General features: G+C 46.1%; 1 protein-coding gene across 2 annotated transcripts in view; it reads left to right on the top strand.

The window, feature by feature from the left end:
* FBN3 (fibrillin 3) overlaps window positions 1-18,203 on the top strand; it is a 178,345-nt gene that overhangs the window by 62,592 nt on the left and 97,550 nt on the right. For both annotated transcript variants that reach the window (XM_061601743.1, XM_061601742.1), the window contains exons 10-14: window positions 5,811-6,008; window positions 7,360-7,485; window positions 11,037-11,162; window positions 15,836-15,988; window positions 16,980-17,177. In XM_061601743.1, the coding sequence (XP_061457727.1) occupies window positions 5,811-6,008; window positions 7,360-7,485; window positions 11,037-11,162; window positions 15,836-15,988; window positions 16,980-17,177 (801 nt within the window). The remainder of the gene's footprint in view (window positions 1-5,810; window positions 6,009-7,359; window positions 7,486-11,036; window positions 11,163-15,835; window positions 15,989-16,979; window positions 17,178-18,203) is intronic.

The following is an 18,203-nucleotide window of genomic DNA, read 5'->3' as shown; positions in this document are numbered from 1 at the left end:
GACCCCTCCCTCCCTGGTGCCTGTGTGGGTGTCTCTTGAAACGAGCAGAAAAATTGGCACAGCATGCCCCCCCATCCCACCTTCACTGAATTTTCCCCCAAGGTCCCACAAGCCCAAACCACAGAGATCCGCCCAGTGGAGATGGTGGAACAGAGACGAGGCTGTTTTGGAAAGAAAGGAACTTGGCACTCTGGACGGCTTAATTGAGGAAACGTTCCCACTTCAGAAGCCGGGCGGCTGAATAAGGAGGGGAGTGCGGAATCTCTGGCTAGGTCATTCCTGCCCCTAATAGACACTTTTTATTGTGAGGGTGGAGGAGAGCGGGGCTGGCTGGTGGGCCATGTCAAAGCCGCTGCAACCACATTTGGGAATCAAAGTATGGATCTTGCGCGCTAGAGAGCGTACAGGAACCGGAAGCGAGGCGTGAGGGTCTCAGAGCTTGGCTTTGGGGAAACTGAGGCTGTGCGGACAAGTCTGCCGCCGTAGCTGATTGTGTGTGTCGGGGTGGTGGTTTGCTGTGTCAATAGCTGGACAGCTAAAAGAGAGGTGGGGGAGACCCGTTTCAGCTGTGGCCCCCATGCTCCGGAATCTGTTTTATTGTTTCTTAGGGCAGAAGGGTGGGATTGAAATATTTTAAATAATAATAAATAAATTTGTGTGAGAGATAATTGGCAATGAGGGCAGGTTCTATGTAGGGTAGGGCCATAGATCAGCAGCAGAGCATCTGCCTTACATGCAGAAGGTGCTAGTTTCAGTCCCCAATGGCATCTCTAGTTAGCGCTGGGAGAGACCCCCTGAGAGCTGCTGCCAGTCAGGGTCGGCAATACTGGGTTAGATGGACCAATGCTCTGACTCTGCATAAGGGAGCTTTCCTAGGCAAGGAGAGCTTTGCCAAGGTCCCAACTTTAAGAGTGGCAAGACAGCTCCCCAACCTCACTCCTCGTCGGGAAATCCTGATTAATTCCTTAATTGCGATTCATGCTCCTGAGCACTGAAGAAACACTGGGCAGCCACATCCTTTCTCCTGCCCCTATTCCGAGATGTGCGGAAATATGCTTTCTGTCTATGCCCAGAGGTACTCTCATCCTCGCAACCTTCTCATCCATCCCCTCGCCGAGCAAATTTGGAAAGCAGGCTGCACCATTAGGGCGGGGCTTACATTAGATCCCAGGAGCGCGCTGAGGGATGGGGAGAGAATTGCATTTCATTTCTCATTTAAAGGTGAGCCTCCCTAGCTCCCACTTTCCAAAACGATGCAAAACGGGGACGCAGCCCTCCTTCAACATCCGCGCTCCTCAGAATGTGGCAGTGCATTTCTTCACCAAAGTCACGTGTACAAAAATGCGTGCAGTAAAGCTAAAGTGTGCATTCAAATGCATATCGTCGTGAAAATAACATGTGCAAATGCATTATATTAGGGGGAAATTATCTACTTATGAACCCTCGTGAGAGAATTTTTAAAAAAAATAACAAATGGCTACACAAATGAGAAGTGGATTTAAGATTGGGGGGAGGTGAGAAACAATGGCTAAGATCAAGGCAGGGTCTCAGCCTGCATACATAACAGACTTTTAAAGCACATTTCCCTCCTCCACAAAGGATCCTGGGAACTGTTGTTCACCTCTCACAGAACTACTGTTCTCTGCACCTTTAACAAACTACAGTTCCCAGGATTCTTGGGGGGCACTTGCTTTAAATGTAGGGCGCATACGCAGCCTGGGTCTAGCTAATACTGAGACACACCCATAGGGAAGATGGGGGGAGCATCCCCCCTCTCCCATCTCCTCTCTGCTCCTTTGCCTCATTGCTGGCAGAGCCACATTCTTGTGTTTTGGTTATTCATAGAAAGGGAAAATCTGGCCAGGTTCATCTTACGGAGCCAGACATTCCGAGGGCTGAAAAAACACTTGGAGGAAATAGGGAAGCGAGATATGATGTTGTTTTCTTTTCCGGTGTTGGGTTTGCAGTTTCCTGATGGCGCCCGCGTGCCACCATGAAGTTTGTGCAATGGCCATGCAAACATGTCAATGTAACACCACCACCCCCTGAAAACACCACTGTTTGTGTGTGTGTTTTAAAAACTTATAATGGGGCATTTCAAAAAGGCTTTGCTCTAGTTGCTGGTGAGCAGCTGATGCCTTCTGAAATAACAAAAAAGTTCTGTTAGTCCTCTGTGACTAGGTTACAACAAGGCACAGGAAAGAGATTTGGGTCCTGTTTGCATTTCAAGCTGAACCTCCCAAATTCTCACTTTCCAAAGCAATAGGAGAACTGAAACTCGCCCAATCCTTCAAAATTTGCACTTTTCCACATTTTGCAAGGCAGTTCTCTAACCAAGCAATGTTTACAAACATGTATAGGGTTAGGGGAAAGTATGCCTAAAACTGAATATTGCAAATTGCTGCAGAAACCCAAAGAGCTGAATTTAAGATTGGAAAAATGAGACACAGAGAGACCCTGAAACAAGAGAGACCCTTCCATCCCTAGTTACAACCTTTGCAGCTTTTAGTTTTTTTTTTTCAGGGGAGGGGGGCAAATAAGGGGAGGACATGATCAAGGTGTATAAAAATTTATTTAACAAAACGTATCTACTGCTTGATTGTAACCAAAACCTCTAACCAGTTTACAAGAAATATTAAAAATGTCAATTGAAAAAAGGCTAAAAACAAGTAATTAAAACCTTTTAAAAGATCAATGTAGACCCATTCATTTCAGTGGGCCCTACTTTCAGTAGACCTTAGTTGGTTTCAACCCATTATCTGCCTGATTTCCACCTGCTCAACCTGTTATAAATGTTGTCTGCCTGCTTGGGAACAAACCCCACTGTGTACTGCCTGGAAAGGACACATAGGGTTGCAGCCGTCCTTTCTGCAACTGATCTCTTGGAAAGAGAAAAATATGGGTTAACTGTGAAGAATTGCAGCCTGGGGGGCGGGAGAGCACAAAGGCTCAGAGGCTCCATGCCAGGAGGGCAGCCTTCCCACCAAAGCACTCTTGAGGGCCTGGCTCTCCTCGTTCCTGCGTTGTGGGCCTCGGATGGCCCTCTGTCCCACTGACCTCCTTTTCAGCCAGCCGGAGAGCCTCATCAGCCGCATTCCCTGGCTCTATTTGGAGAGAACATCTTCTGTGTTGCTGTGAGTGAGGATATGATTCGTGGGAGGTGAGCCCTCCCTTGGCTCGCTGGCCTGCTTGTTTGTTTAAGGAAGGAAAGGATTCCTTTGGACTCTCTCTCTCTCCCCCTCTCCCAAGGAAAAATCTGGTCAGATGGTATCCAGAGAGGAGCAGATGAAGCCGTAGGCAAGCGGGCAGGGCAGAGAATAGTGACATCATGCAGGGATGTCCATTTCGGTTGTCTTGAGGTTTCTCCGTTTTTAATCTTAAATTCAGTTCCCCACATTTCTGTAGCAATTTGTGGAAAATCATCATAAAAATTCTCCAGCGATTTGGTGTGAATTTCTCCAAAGAAAACACATTTTGCTGGCAGTTTTGAGCAACGTACACAAAATTTGCAAGCAGTTCCTTGTCACATAATGTATTTTTTATTGCATGTTGTTTACACTCCAGTGTTCATTTTTCTGCACATTTTCCCCAAACATGCATTTCTGTAAACTTTAGTTTGGTTGGCCAAGTGCACTGCTAAATTCAATAAGTGAATTTCAAAGGATGGCTGTGAGTCTCGGTTGTCATATTGTTTCGGAAAGTACAGATTTGATAGATTCATTTTGAAATGCAAACAGAATCAAATTTCTAGCCCATTCCTAGGCAAGAGTAGCCAATGCAAAGTCTTTCTGCATACATTCATCTGATGCAGAACTTAAACTTCAGTCTAATAATAATTGCATTTTTCATTGTTTTCTTTTTTTTAACTTTTAAAAAACTTTTTATTCTCTCTCACACACAAAAAAAGAAATCCAAAGGGATCACACATGATAAAAATACACAGCCAAGTATCATACATAACCATCAAGTGGCCATGCATGCCAGCCAGTTTTCAAACAACGTTAACAATGCTACTTTTAAACAACAGTGACACAATAACAACTAAAACGATGGGGGGAAAGAGCAAAACATCATAAAACAAAAAGAAACTGGCAAGCAAGTAACCATATAAATCCTTCGGCGTTTCATCGTGCAGGCCATTCTGTTAATCCAAATTCAGGGATTGGACCTGATCCCTTCTGCCTGTAGAGCAGACGCTCTGCCACTCATGGTGCCACAGGTTGCGCAATCGAGGGTGCAACGAAACTTGCCGGTGGCTAACTCAGGCACTCTCTTGCGCAACGGCATTCTGTGGGGGCAAAATGTTCTGCCAGTAAAACAAGGGTACCGCGGAGTGACTTTAAACATGGATGGATGCCCATGTTCACTGGGGCTGAGTGTGGCATGGCTTGCAATGACACGGCCTTTGGAAAAACAGGCAGGAAAAGGACTCTTTGAGGAGGTGCACACACACATGCAGGAGGGGGGCGGATTCTGGTTCCTTTCCACAGCTGTAGGGAGATGGATTCTGCCGATAACATCCCTGGGGTCAGAGCCCAGTCCCCCTCAGGCACGGAAGTGAGGAGTGGGACAGGAATCAACGTCACCGAGCCTTAATAGAGTTTGATTGGAGTCTCATTAAATCTTTAATCATATGACCCATTGAAATCAGCCCCAGATGCGGGCTGGCGCGCTGCCAAGCTGCCCTGGCCTCTCTGCTACAAAAACTGGCTCTATTCCTTTCCTAGCTTGGAAGTTAAATCCGAAAATCTATTTTTGTCAATTCCCCTCCTCACGCGAGTCTGTTCTTCCACATGCGTGCGCATGGGTGCACACACTCACACACTCTATTTGTGTGATATGTTCTCCTTGTGATGTAGCTGAAGGCTTGATCTTTCCAACCGGGGAGGAGGGGATAATTTGGAAAAGAGAGCCTGGGTAATGGAGGGAGGTTTGGGGGAGGGGGGAAAGGGAATTTGGTTTATATTTTTTCCAGACAAAGGAATGTCAGAGCAAATCTGAAGCTGCCTTATACCTAGGGATGGGTGAGAAATTTGATTCAGTTTGCAATTCAAGCTGGATCTATCTAATTGGCACTTTCAGAAAAAACGCAGCCATCCTTTGAAATTTGCACTTACTTGAATTTTGCAACACAATTCGCAAAACAAACAGCGTTCACAAAAAAAGATATTAGTAACAAGAGTGATGGAAGAGACCTCTCAGGGATGCTTTAAGCTGGATTCCTGCATAGAGCAGGGAGTTGGACTCTGTGGCCTTATAGGCCCCTTCCAACTCTACGAAGTCAAGCCAGCACTGTTGAGGATGGCCAACCTCCCCTAAATAACATGTTCCTGCTTGGATCGGCCCTTTATGCACAGTGCTCCTAGAACTTGTTCACAGAGAGACTAGACGACATCAGCTATTTCAGATTCATTTATGAGGAGGTTAGCTGACGCTGCATCCAAGCAAATGTTATCCTAGTCTGGGAATCCCTGGAAGAGGTCATTCGTCCACTAAATGAGAGGAGCTGTCATTAATTTGTGTTGGAATTACTTTTTTAGGTGTGTTAAAGCATTTTTTAAATGCGTTTTTCAAGATGTTTTGTTTTAATGTGCTTGTAAAGGTGTTTTGTTTTAATATGTTTTCAAGTCTTCTGTTTTAGTCTTTTTTTAGTTTAGTGTCTTCGTTTGCTGCCCTGGGCTCAATCTGGCGGGAAAGGCGGGAAATAAATTTAATAAAACAAATAACTAAATTGCCATTCAGCTACAGTCTCCTATTCACGCCCCAAAGAAAGCGCCCTTGCTCCATCGCTTGCTTTCTCTCTCCCCTAGATTACCGCACAGGGCCATGCTTCAGCCAAGTCAGCAACCAGATGTGCCAGGGGCAGCTCAGCGGCATCGTTTGCACCAAGACAATGTGCTGTGCCACCATCGGGCGGGCCTGGGGCCACCCTTGCGAGATGTGCCCTGCCCAGCCCCACCCTTGTCGCCGGGGCTTCATCCCAAACATACGCACTGGAGCCTGCCAAGGTAACCATCTCCAGTACTCACCTGCCCAGGGTTTAATGTCTGCCTCAGAGATCCTTGCTGAATCTCAGCACTGTCGCCATTACCGGGTTTTTTTCAGTGGTGGCCCCTGAACTGTGGAATGCTCTATTCCACAATTCTATTCAAACAGGTTTTTCGTATCTGTTGATGTTTTGAATAGTTTTAACTGCTCCTTTTCACTGGGAGGAGGGGGAGGGGGAAGAAAAAGGACATTGAATAGGTGTGATGGTTCAGGTGTACTGGGAACCACTGGCCCACAGGCCGAAGCCAGTTCATTGAGCCTTTTCTTCATGGCCTGCCAGCCATCCCCTGAATTTGCCGGCAGAGGCGGAAACAAACCAGTGTGCCATGTGTTCACACCACAGGTAACATAGAGTAGCACATTCTCTCTTCCTTCATGCACAAGGGGAGGAAGCTTCAAGCTTCCCATCTGCAGTTTGGAGCAAACCACAGTTTCCATGATGTCAAAATATAGGAAACTATGGTTTGTGCAAAAGCCAGGATATACAGTCAGATGTGGAGATGCTTTATATCAAGTCAAACCCTCTAGTCCAGGATTGTCTGCATAGACTGGCAATGGCTCAACCACAGTTTTTGGTGCAGGTTTGTCAACTAACCATGGTTTGAACAAAGTAGAATTTCTCATATTCAGACATAACAGAGAAATGTGGTGGGTTCCAAAATGCAAATGGCAGCTTTAAACGTCTTCCCCTAATGCATGAAGGAAGACAGAAGGGGAATAGTGTTTCCCAAAGATCTTCAGGAAGTAATCATGGTTAACAGTATGTCTGAAGGGAGACCTAACCATCTTTAAGAGAGAAGTGAGCAGGCATTTTGCAGACTGAGACTGCTATTCTGTCCATACATACTTAGGGATGTTTCCCATTGCTCATCACGGTTGCACCTAACTCTGAGTAAGCATACAAACCATCAGGTTCTTAATTAGGTTAGATTTGCATTGATTAGGTTAAATGAAGATATGGTTTGGGCGTGACAGCTCGCTTGTCAAACCTTTGCTAAAGGTCATCCCTCTGCCTCTGGAAGCCCCTGAACTCGAGAAAATAGGGGTGCTGGTTGGATAGCAAACAAAAGCAGCCAAGCAGCTGCAAAGCATGATTTACCTCCATGTGTGGAAGCTCAAGCACAGTCAGCATTCCGAACAGTGGTTCGAGCAAGCCAAAGTTTACTGTGACATCTGAGTTCAGCCTCGGGTTTCCTGCTGCTGCATACTGCTGGTCTGTTACCAGAGAGGAGCACCATTTTTGTAACCATTCTCAGGGGGAGCCAGCTGCCTTCATTTTGTCTCCTTCTCTCCTAATGTCTCTCCTTGCAGATGTGGATGAATGCCAGGCGATCCCCGGGTTGTGCCAGGGAGGGAACTGCCTCAACACAGTGGGGTCCTACGAATGCAAGTGCCCAGCGGGTCACAAACAGAGCGAGACAAGCCACAAATGCGAAGGTGAGAGTGACTAATAAGTCCCAAAGACACCCAAGGGAGAAACAGAGATGGGGGTGGTGGTGATGATGATGAAGATGGTGATTACATTTATCACCCACCTTTTCTCCAAGGAGCTCAAGGTGGTGCACAGAGTTCTCCTCCCTCTCCATATTATCCTCGCAACAACCCTGTGAGGTAGGTTAGGCTGAGTGCTGGTGGCTGGCACTCACCCAGTGAGCTTCATGGCCCGGTGGGGATTTCAGCTCTGGTCTCCCAGGTTTTAGTTCAGCACTCTAACCACTGCACTACGCTGCTTCTCTTGGTTGAATTGGTAGGAAAGGGGTCCGGATGTGCTGAGGATACATTTGGAGATGTATCAGGAGACAGGCAAGGAGCTCTGCCCATACTCAGAGACACAGTGTCCTCAGATTAAAGTTTTGGGAGCAATGGCAAAAATCATTCCCCCTTGGGAGAGGGGAGCCATTTTGCTCATGATCAGAGGCACTGTGACCGAACAACATTGGAGCTTTTAAAGGCAAGATGTAGCAGATTTTCAGAGACTGTGGGCTAATCCGCATCTCCCTAAAAGGGAGGAGAGGAGGGAGCATAGCTTTTGGCCCCTGCCGAGTTCTTAAAAAACAAAGTGTCCCATCCTAGTCATACTCAGAGTACCCCCGTTGAAATGAATGGGCACGACTAACTCAGGCGGCTTCAGTTCTTTGAGTCTTCTCTGCTCTCTGCGTAGAGCGTAGCTGGATACAACCTAGAGGTGGAAGATATATGTTGAAGATAACCGTCTCCTCCTCACCTCTGCTCAAACATGTCTCTCAGGATTTCTTCTTCTTCTTATTATTTATTATTTCAAGAAAAACCTGTTAGTCCTCTTTGACTAGAGGCAAAATCAGGATAAGCATAAACAGCACAACAAGCAAGCAAGCAGGCAGGCATCCCAATCCCCCGCTGCCTGGAAGTGGGGAGGGGGTTTCCTATCACCTGTGTCCTGCCTTTGATTTTAAGGAGGGGCATTGTGCCCTGGTGGAGTTTCCTGCACTGTGGCACTTGCTCTCCCAGGAGGCAACGATGCCACCAACTCGGAAGGCTTTAAAAGAAGGTCAGAGCAATTCACGGAGGAGCAGAAGGCTTTTGCCCCCCCTCCAGACCCCCAACTGCTGCATCTCACCCTCTTGTCGGGTACATAAGTTATCACCCTGTGCGCACACGCAGGCGAGCACATGCGCGCGTGTTTAATCCATATTTCAGAAAGGATTTTTATTTTATTTTATTTAAAATTTGCCAGCATTGCCTTTTGAGATTTTGAAAGAGAATGTTGAGCCCTGAGAACGAGATGCTTTCCCGCGAGCATCGATTACTGCACAAACTTAGTAGGAGCTGAAATCCCACAGGTTCTGAGGGCTTTCAGAAGCAACAGCATCACGTTTTTTCCAGTGCCTCAGACGGTTCCTGCGGCTCCTCCTTCCTCTTTCTCAACCCCTTGCCTTGCTTGTCGCTTTGCAAAGCTCCAAAGAAATCCTGAAAACCTTTCAAGCTTGCTCCGTCCCCCCAAAAACGAGGGCAGCTTCCAAGATCAACGTCTTCCCTTCAACCCTGCCCAAACGTGAAGTGTGGCTTTTTGATTTTTAACAGAGGTTTGGAATGAGACAGAGAGGTACAGCTTGGAAGATCCTGAGCCAGAAACAGTGGATGTGTAAATGCAAGGCTCAGGGAGAAGAGAGATGGAAAGCAGGGGGGACCTTGGCTGGAGAGTGTAAGCCCGAGATTTTCAGAACTTGGGAGTTTCACATCATGATCTCTGCCCACGAGGTAGAATTCTAGCGGTAGATCAAAAGTGTGCAACCTGTGGCCCTGCAGTGTTGTCAGAAAACAGCTGTACCACTTGACAGCTCTGTGTCTGGGCCCAAATGAACGCATGCTATAAATACAGGGATGAGCAAATATGTCCGTTTCCATTTTGCTCCATTTCCTATTTTTTTCCAGTCCTAAGTTGTTCTCCACATTTTCTCATCAGTTCGTTGTGTGTGTTTTTTTCTTTTAAAGCCTCATGAAAATTCACCAGTGTTTTAGCACAAATGTCATCTAATAAATGCATTTTTGTGTGTGCAGTTTCCCTTAATCCACACATTTTTGCAAAAGCGGTTTCCCCAAGGAAATGCATTCTTGTATGTTGTTGTCACTAGTCTATGCATTTTACACGCACACGTTACACTAGGAAATGCATTTTTGGTTCTTTGTACACATTCCTTGGCTAGAGAAAATTCAGAGAAGTGTGAATTTTGAAGGAAGGCTGTGTTTCGGTTTGCTTACTACTGTGTAGGTTTCTCATCAGATGCAACCTGAACTAAGTTTCCCCCCCATTCCTCATCCAATTTTGGTCACAATTCAGAGAAGAGCGAATTTTGAAGGATATGCTTCATTGTTTCAGAAAGTGTACATTGGGTACATTTGCCTTTAAGGGCCCATCCATACCTAACAACAAAATCCGTGTTTTCCATATTCGGTTGGTGACCTTGAGATCCACACATGTCCTGTTTGTGGCCAGATTATTGTGGAAACCTGATTATCAAGCATCCACACGTGGGCTTTCTCCCCCAAATTGCTTTAGTGCTGGCCACTCCCCCAAGTCCACCCCTTTTCAGTGATTGGTCCATAACGGTCATTTGCTTTTCGTGCACTTTTTTGGAAGAGCGCAGAAATGTATATATATTTTTTAATTCCCACGCATGTGCAGGTTTGTGGATGTGCTATTGTGTGGGAAGGAGACAGGGGCTTGGCATACAACAGAGGAACACCCACAGACCGCCCATTGCAGGAAAGTCCGCGGCATTGCATCCAAGCGCACGGACATTAATGTGATGGATTCTCGGTTTAGGAAAGCGTATCGATTTTCTGGTGGTATTTCTAATGCGGATTTGTGAACGCAGAAATCCGTGCTAGCTTGCAACATCATATGGACAATGGTGAATTAACGTGGCGGCCCCTAGACTGTTGAATTCCCTTCCCATAGAGAAAGTTTGTTGCCTGGCACCTCTTTTAACCTGGCCTTTGATAACAGATATATATATATATTTCAGGTCCCACTCTGTTCCCTTGACTATCACGAGTTTTAACAGATTTTTAACACTATATTTTTACAGAGAGAGCCAGTGTGGTGTTAGAGTGTTGGCCTAGGACCTGGGAGAGACAAAGGGTCAAACTCCCACTAAGCCCACTATGAAGCTCACTGTGTGACCTTGGTCCAGTCACTATATTTCTCAGCCTAATCTACCTCACAGGGTTGTTGTGAGAATTAAATGCAGAGCAGCGGGGGGGGGGACACACCACATCTTCCTCCTTTTTGTCCTTGGAGGAAAAGGTGGAATATTAATGAAATGAATGAATAAAATCAATATTAAATGGCTGTTGCCCGCCCTCTTGGGGCCCCATGGTGAAAGGCAGGTAACAAACCTAAAAAATTATTGATGAAATAATCAATGAAATGATGCTAAACCCCCACCTCCTGCAACGTTACTCGGTCAGCCAATCTCACAGGGCTGTTCTAATTACTTTTTCCCCAGATATTGATGAGTGCAGCAGCGTCTCCGGAGTTTGCGACAGCGGCGAGTGCACCAACACTGCAGGCAGCTACGTCTGCGCCTGCCCGCGGGGTTTCATGACCAGCCCGGATGGATCCCGTTGCGTGGGTAAGATGGCGGCTATATTGCTCATCTCACTGTGGCCGTGGGGGACTGACTGGGTTTTTTTCACCTCGGGGGGGATACGGAAAGGAAGACCCCCCTCAACTTGTTTATCTGGTTCTTGAGAGTGATATTTCCAAGCACGGTCCCACAGACATCTGCACAGGATAGATTGTGGCCACGTTCACACCAGACATTTATTCCACTATGATTACACTTTCAAGAGTCATGGCTTCCCCCAGAGAATCCTGGGAGGTGGAGTTTGCAAAGGGTGCCGAGAGTTGCTAAGAGACCCCAATGCCCCTCACAGAGCTACAATTCCCAGAGTTCCCAGTTCAACTGTTAAACCACGTTGGGCCCCAAAATCCTGCCCTGATCGCACCGCTGCCATTTTGCACAAGGAACGACTGTGACCAATACTCATGCAATTTTAACACAAAAGGAGGGAAAGCGTGCTTCCTTTCTCGTCTGGAATGGTTACAAAATTCTTCCTTATCTGGGGAAGAAAAAAAACATGTTTAGCAGCTGGCTCTTTTTCTACGCCTTTGGTAGATTTCATAGTCCGTTGCGCACCGCTCCCCCTTTGCCAAACCACCTCCGGCTATTACAGTAACGCACCTTTGTTATTAAAAAAAAGTCTCTCCATTTTGGAGGGCCTGTCTTGTAAACGGCTGTGAAACCCATGGATAACGTGGCGGGATGGGGGACTTGGGGAGGGCTGTTCGTGGAAAAGTGCAGGACGTTACTAAACTCTGGGGAAATGCAGGAACTCAGAAAGCTGCCTTATACTAAGTCAGACCAGGGGCCCATCTAGCTCAGGATTGTCTACACTGACTGGCAGCAGCTCTACAAGGTTTAGGGATGGAAAGATCTGTCAGTTTCGATTCTCACTTTTCCAATGTTAAATTCAGTTCTCTACGTTCCTGCGTGTTGTTTTTTTAAAAAATCCTCATAAAAATTCTCCACCATTTTAGTGTGAATTTCTCCAAATAAACACATTTTAGTAGGCAGTTTTGACAAAGGTACACATTTTTGCAAGACGTTTCTCATCACATTGCATGTTATTTTCACTCAGGTATTCATTTTTATGCACGATTTCCCCTCATATATGCATTTTTATAAATGTTGTTTAGTTGGCGAACTGCATCCCAAAATTTGAACAAATGCGAATTTCGAAGGATGGCTGCTTTTCAGTTCTCTCGTTGTTTCAGAAAGTGCGAATTTGATAAATTCTGCTTGAAATGCGAACTGAATCGAATTCTCGCCTAGCAAGGTTTCAGGCAGGGAGTTTCTCCCAGCCGTACCCGGGAACTGAACCTGGGACCTTTTCCATGCAAAGCATTCTGAGTTCCAGCTCTTTCCCAAAGGGAAAATCAGATGGGAACTAGAACCTGTCCCCACCTCTCTTTTTCTCTGTTCATGTCTGTGGATGAGAACAGGGGTGCAGGAGAGAAGCGGCTCTTTTTTTCTTTTTAAGGATGGAACAGATGGAGACCTAAGTCCTTTCAAGGCTGCCAGAAATTTCCAGCAACATACCGAGCAAATTTAATTAAGGAGCCTGGCTTTTAAAAATAACTAGACTCTCCCAAGGGGACCCCTTGCATCGCTGACTGCATCTCTGCTCAAATATGTCATGCGGCGGGGCTCTTTGCCCCTGGAGCGCACATGTGCTGTAAATGTCCTGTCACTCGCTGGGATGAACAATATTTTCTCTGGCGAGGGAAGGAGGCGTCCCGTTGGGTCCTTGACTTACGTTCCTGCCTTCTGAAAGGTTCCTTTGTTCCACGGGACAGACCGAAATTCCTCCGGATGCGGAGGACGTTGGATGCTTCTGCAACATCTATTCCACACCGCAGACGGGAGATGGTTATGTATTTATGTTTAAAAACGTAACCCTGCTATGAATAGTTCAAAACTTCCCAGCTTTGCTAGGAGTTATTTGCGGCTTGCCAGGATAACCAGAACTGTTTTCCCACCATTCAGAGCAGGAAATAACTATATTCCAGCGCATTTTTTAAAAGAGCATTTGGGAAATAGCTGATTTATGGTCACCTCTCCTCTGTGCATGTTGTGCTTTCAAGATTGTTTCTTGGTGAAATGTGTCGCTAGTTCGGGATTATTTCTTTTTTCCAGAGGATAGCCCATATATTGGGAATCTTCCTTTGTTCATCTTAAAGTCCTTGTCGTTATTGTCACATTGTGCAATGCATGCACACTTTCTTGCAGCTTTCAGATACAATTTGCACATGTTTTGCTTTGACTGGTTGACTCCATTTATCTGCCACCCAGGGATGTAGACAGCTGGGTGATGTAGAAAATAAAACAGGGTGGGTGTTTTTTAAAAAAAAATACCATTCCAATAAAACAAGAATCAATAAGGTAGCAAATAATATCTGTCAAAACATAACAACTATTCCAAAGGCCACATCCACATTATACATTTATTCCACTATGATTCCACTTTCAGCTGTCCTGGTTTCCCCCCCAAAGAATCCGGGGAAATGTAGTTTGTGAACTGTGCTGAGAGTGGTTAAGAGACCACGCACAGAGCTGCAATTCTCAGAGTGGTTTAACAGTCAGTCCCTCAAATGACTGTGAGGGGAATCAGGGTCTCCTGACAGCTCTCAGCACCCTTGAGAGTGGGTGGGGCTGTCATCACAATCAAGAATATATTAGTACAGAAGGTCAACAGGGTACTTTCAACAGAACTAAACCAAGCCCCCCCAACCCCACCCTAATTTATGAGCTCAGTAGCATAACAAAAGGAAAAAATCAAGCTGGGAGTAGTGCCCTCCATACCTCGTTGGCTGCTGGACTCCAGAATGTGATGACCTTTTACTAGAGCAGCCTAACCTTCCTAGACCCAGGGCCCTTCAGTTGTTGCTGGGCGCCAGCTCCAATCACCTCTGACCATTGGCCATGCTGGCTACAGGAGTTGTGGAGCGCGTTTGAGGATGTCTGTGCAAACTTGGTTCCCTGTGTCTAAGAGCAGAGGTGCAGAATCTCCAGGACTCAGGCCGCTCTTGGCCCACAAGGCTATTTTCTCCAAACCGTTCCCACCTATCCATCAGCAGACATCACCGAAGGTTTAAAAGCAGCATGGGGTTGTTTCAAAAGGGCTTTCAAACAGCCCCGTGCTGCACTTTGAAATCCCAACTATCAGGGCTTCAAAGCACAACATCCCCGGATGTCCCAATGACATCAGGTGATTGACAGGTCAATGGGGGGAATTCCCAGGGCTTGCCCATGAAGCCGCTCTGGGAACCGGAGCTCTGTGAATAGGGAGTCTCCTAACAACTGTCAGCACCCCAAGCAAACTGCAGTTCCCAGGATTCTTGGGGGGAAGCCAGGATTGTTGAAAATGCTATGATACCGCTTTCAATGTATAGTGCAGATAGGGCCACAGTCATTGTGGAGTTAGCACATAGCCAAGTGCCTATCCTCAGGGCCTCCCTGCCATTTCCAGATCTTTGTTTCAAACAGCATGTGAACGTGACTTTGGACTTTGGATCCCTTTGGGGAGATCATTAGTGGGAAAAGCTACAAAGAGTTGGGAGGCCAGTAGAAATGTGGTCTGCAGTGCTCTCCCTGTGCAGGCAATCTGCTCCGCGTACACAAGATGTTCAGCCAAATGGCTGGGGTGGGATGGGGAATATTTGGCGGTGGGCATTGAGAGTCTGGGGTGGGAAGGTGCTCAAAGAGCCCACTGTTCCTTCCAGCTGCCTCTTGGCAAGGTTCATGTCAGATCAACTGAGCCGCTGGCAGAAATTAAAGTTGGCTGACCTTACTTGTGAAAAGAGAATCGACAAAAATGACTGCAGGAATTTGAAGGAGGCATGTGAAGGAGGCATGTGAGTTTAATCAAAAGGAGATGTCAGAGTTAATGAGGACCAAGAGGCACCTCCTCTCTCCCCCCGCCCCGCGGCCCCAGTTACATAAAGACAAATTGTCACATGCAGAGTAAGTCGGGGGACAGATGAGTCCTTAAAGCATCAGAACTGATGGGAAATAGAATTGGGATCAATAGTTTTAATCTTGGGGTTTCTCTCCCATCTACCAGTATTCCTTTGGGCTGTAAGTAATGTTGCCAACTTCGTAATGTTGTCCATGCTCCTCTGCCATTAATTTGGCAAGCTGAAGTTTCTTCCTGGCATAGGGACAGGATTACTGAATCGCTTTGCATTTTAGGCTGTGTTTAAAGAGACAGGCTGTGTAGACACTGCACATTTAAAGCATGTTCCCCTCTCCCCCAAAGAATATATTCATTTTTTAAAATCCTCATGAAAATTCTCCAGCATTGTAGTGCAAATTTCTCCTAATAAACCATTTTATGCAGTTTTGACTCGTACACATTTTTGTGTGCTATTTTGGCAGATATGATTCATTTTTGTGCGCAACATCTGCATTTTTGTAAACATTGTTTCCTTAGAGAACCGCATTGCAAAATTCGGATAAGTGCAAATTTCAAACGGTTCTCACATGGTATCAGAAAGTGCAAATTTGATAGGTAAGGGCTTGAAATGCGAGTCAAATCTCTTGCCTATCCCTAGTTCAAACTTAGCTTTCATGCAGCGCAGTTAAATTCTGGAGTTTGCTGCCACAGGAGGCAGCGATGGCTTTACGTTGCTCCATCAAAGATCCAACATCTGGATCAGCCTCTCTCTACTTTCTCATTCCAGACCAGCGGATCGGCACGTGCTTCTCGGCACTAATTGGTGGGCGGTGTGCCGGGGAGTTGCCCGGGCAATACACTAAGATGCAGTGTTGCTGTGATTCTGGGCGTTGCTGGGCCATTGGACAGACCCCGGAAATGTGCCCCGTGAGGGGATCAGGTGAGTGCACTGTAGAGGAGGGAGTTAACCAAGGCCCCCCGAGTGTGTCACAGCCATCAGATGCAAGTCGGCCTTGATCTGGCACAATTGGCTGGGTGACACGATGACGATGGGTTGCCTCCTGCTAAGTTTCACGCAGAACAGACCCGTTGAAGTTAATGGACAGAAGTGAACCATATCCATTAACCAATCTTTCTTTATTACAGTCGATGACCAGAGTAGAAAGCCAAGTGACCACATATAATATTATTAACATGAATAACATGGGACAGCTTCAGTTGTGGCTTCTTCTATGTTTCTGTGAATTCTGTAACTGAATTTGCTGCCTTAGTGAGCTCAGGGAACGGCATTCCTGTGAAGGGCCTGAGGTCTCTTAACACAGAACCATCCCCGCAAAACTATCATTCCCAGAGTCTTTTGGGGGGGAGGTGAAGGCCTGGTCTGATATTCTTGTTCCAATAAGGGATGCAATTGAAGCATAGATGCAAAAATGCGACCATTGTTTCAACTGTTTGCATTTAAAAAAAAATAAAAAAATCCTATTCCCGGGTAGCCATCATGATGGATGACAAACTCCCACCATCTTTGACTAGTTGCCATACTGGCTACGATACATGGGCATTGGAGCCCAACGTCTGGAAGGCATCATGTTGGCTATCTGTGTCCTCAGTTCTTAACGGTTAAACAATTTTTTAAAAATACAGTAATTTCGTTGTCATCTGTTGGGTTATTGTTCAGGGATTGACTTGAACAGATAAGTCCATTTGCCATTGAATTTTCATACCTGTCTCTGTTTAGACCACGTTTAAACATCCTTATGCCGGATCAAAATTGCACTTGATTTTTCTATATGATTCAGAAGTCTTCTATATCTTTTCTTCTCACCCACCTTAGTTTTTAACTCCAACAGCAGCACAGCCATGCTTCACAGAATTCCTTTTTCTCCCGCCTTAAGCTGGAAATGATTATTTGTTTGTTTGTTTGTTTTCAGATGAATACCGCCGGTTGTGCATTGAAGGCCTCCCAGTAGTGCCAGGATTCCCTGGTACATTTCCTGGGGTCCCCGGCTTTGGTCCAAATGGGGTTGGGCCAGGTATTAGTGGTCCTGGTAGCTTGGGGCCTAATGGAGCAAATGGGCAAGGCGGGATCTCCGGACTGCCTGGGATGGGACCTGGGAGCTCAAGCATTGGTAAGTGAGAACATTTATTGTTGTTGTTGTTAAGTTGCATTTACATCCCATCCTTCCCCCCGAAGGCTGCAAATCACATCAACAAAACAATTTAGCAAAAAAATAAAATAAAAGCATTCTAAAAACAGAAACATTCTAAAAAACAGTTACAGGTAGAAACATTCTAGAAAACAATTACAGTTAAAAACATTCAGAAAACAGTTACAGTCAGAAACATTTTCTCCAGGTTGGAACAGTTAGGACCAAAAGTTTCTCACTGAGGAGCAAAGAAAGCTTCCGGATGCCGAGCCCCCTTGCTCAGTACTGCCTGCTCGTGGACTGGCAAAGCCTCTCTCTAGGGTTTCCGCAGGGAGCCTTTCTCAGCCCTACATGGAGATACCAGCCATTGACCCTGGGACTTCTGCATGCCAAGCAGATGCTCTAATAATGAGCTGTCATCTTTCTGCTAAAGTAGGATTCTAGTCCCCATGATTCTGAAAAAAGGACTGATTTGAATAGAAATAGAAGAAGCTGCCTTATACCAAGTCAGAACGTCGCTCCATCGAGCTCACTGATCCAGGGACTGGAACAACTCCCCTCTGAGGACAGGTTCAGCTAAACAGTGGTTTTTGGCAATGAGGAGAAATGATGCCAGTGAAGGGGTCATGACCCATCTAGTGCCATATTTTCTACACTTGACTGACAGCAGCTGTCCTGAGTTTCAGGCAGGGAACATTCCTAGCCCTACCTAGAGACTCAGCCTGGGATCTTTGCCATGCAAAATATGGACTCTACTGATGCGTAATAATTACTGTGAGGAGGAGGAGTATTTATGTTTGTCAGTCACTTTCTCCAAAAGAAAAAGCCTCAAAGCGACTTAACAAATGTTACGACAGGACCTTGAACTTCCTCATGAGCATAGCTCACTAGAAATCCAAGTCCCCAAAAGAGAGCAGGAGGATCTTTGGCTGGAGTTACCCGCACGTCACCCCCAGAGCATGTATAATTTTACCCTTAACCCAATGACACATACACTGAAAGTAAAAT

Source organism: Rhineura floridana, chromosome 18, assembly GCF_030035675.1.
Source record: "Rhineura floridana isolate rRhiFlo1 chromosome 18, rRhiFlo1.hap2, whole genome shotgun sequence".
NCBI lineage: Eukaryota > Metazoa > Chordata > Lepidosauria > Squamata > Rhineuridae > Rhineura > Rhineura floridana.
This window is presented reverse-complemented; position numbering and strand designations above follow the sequence as displayed.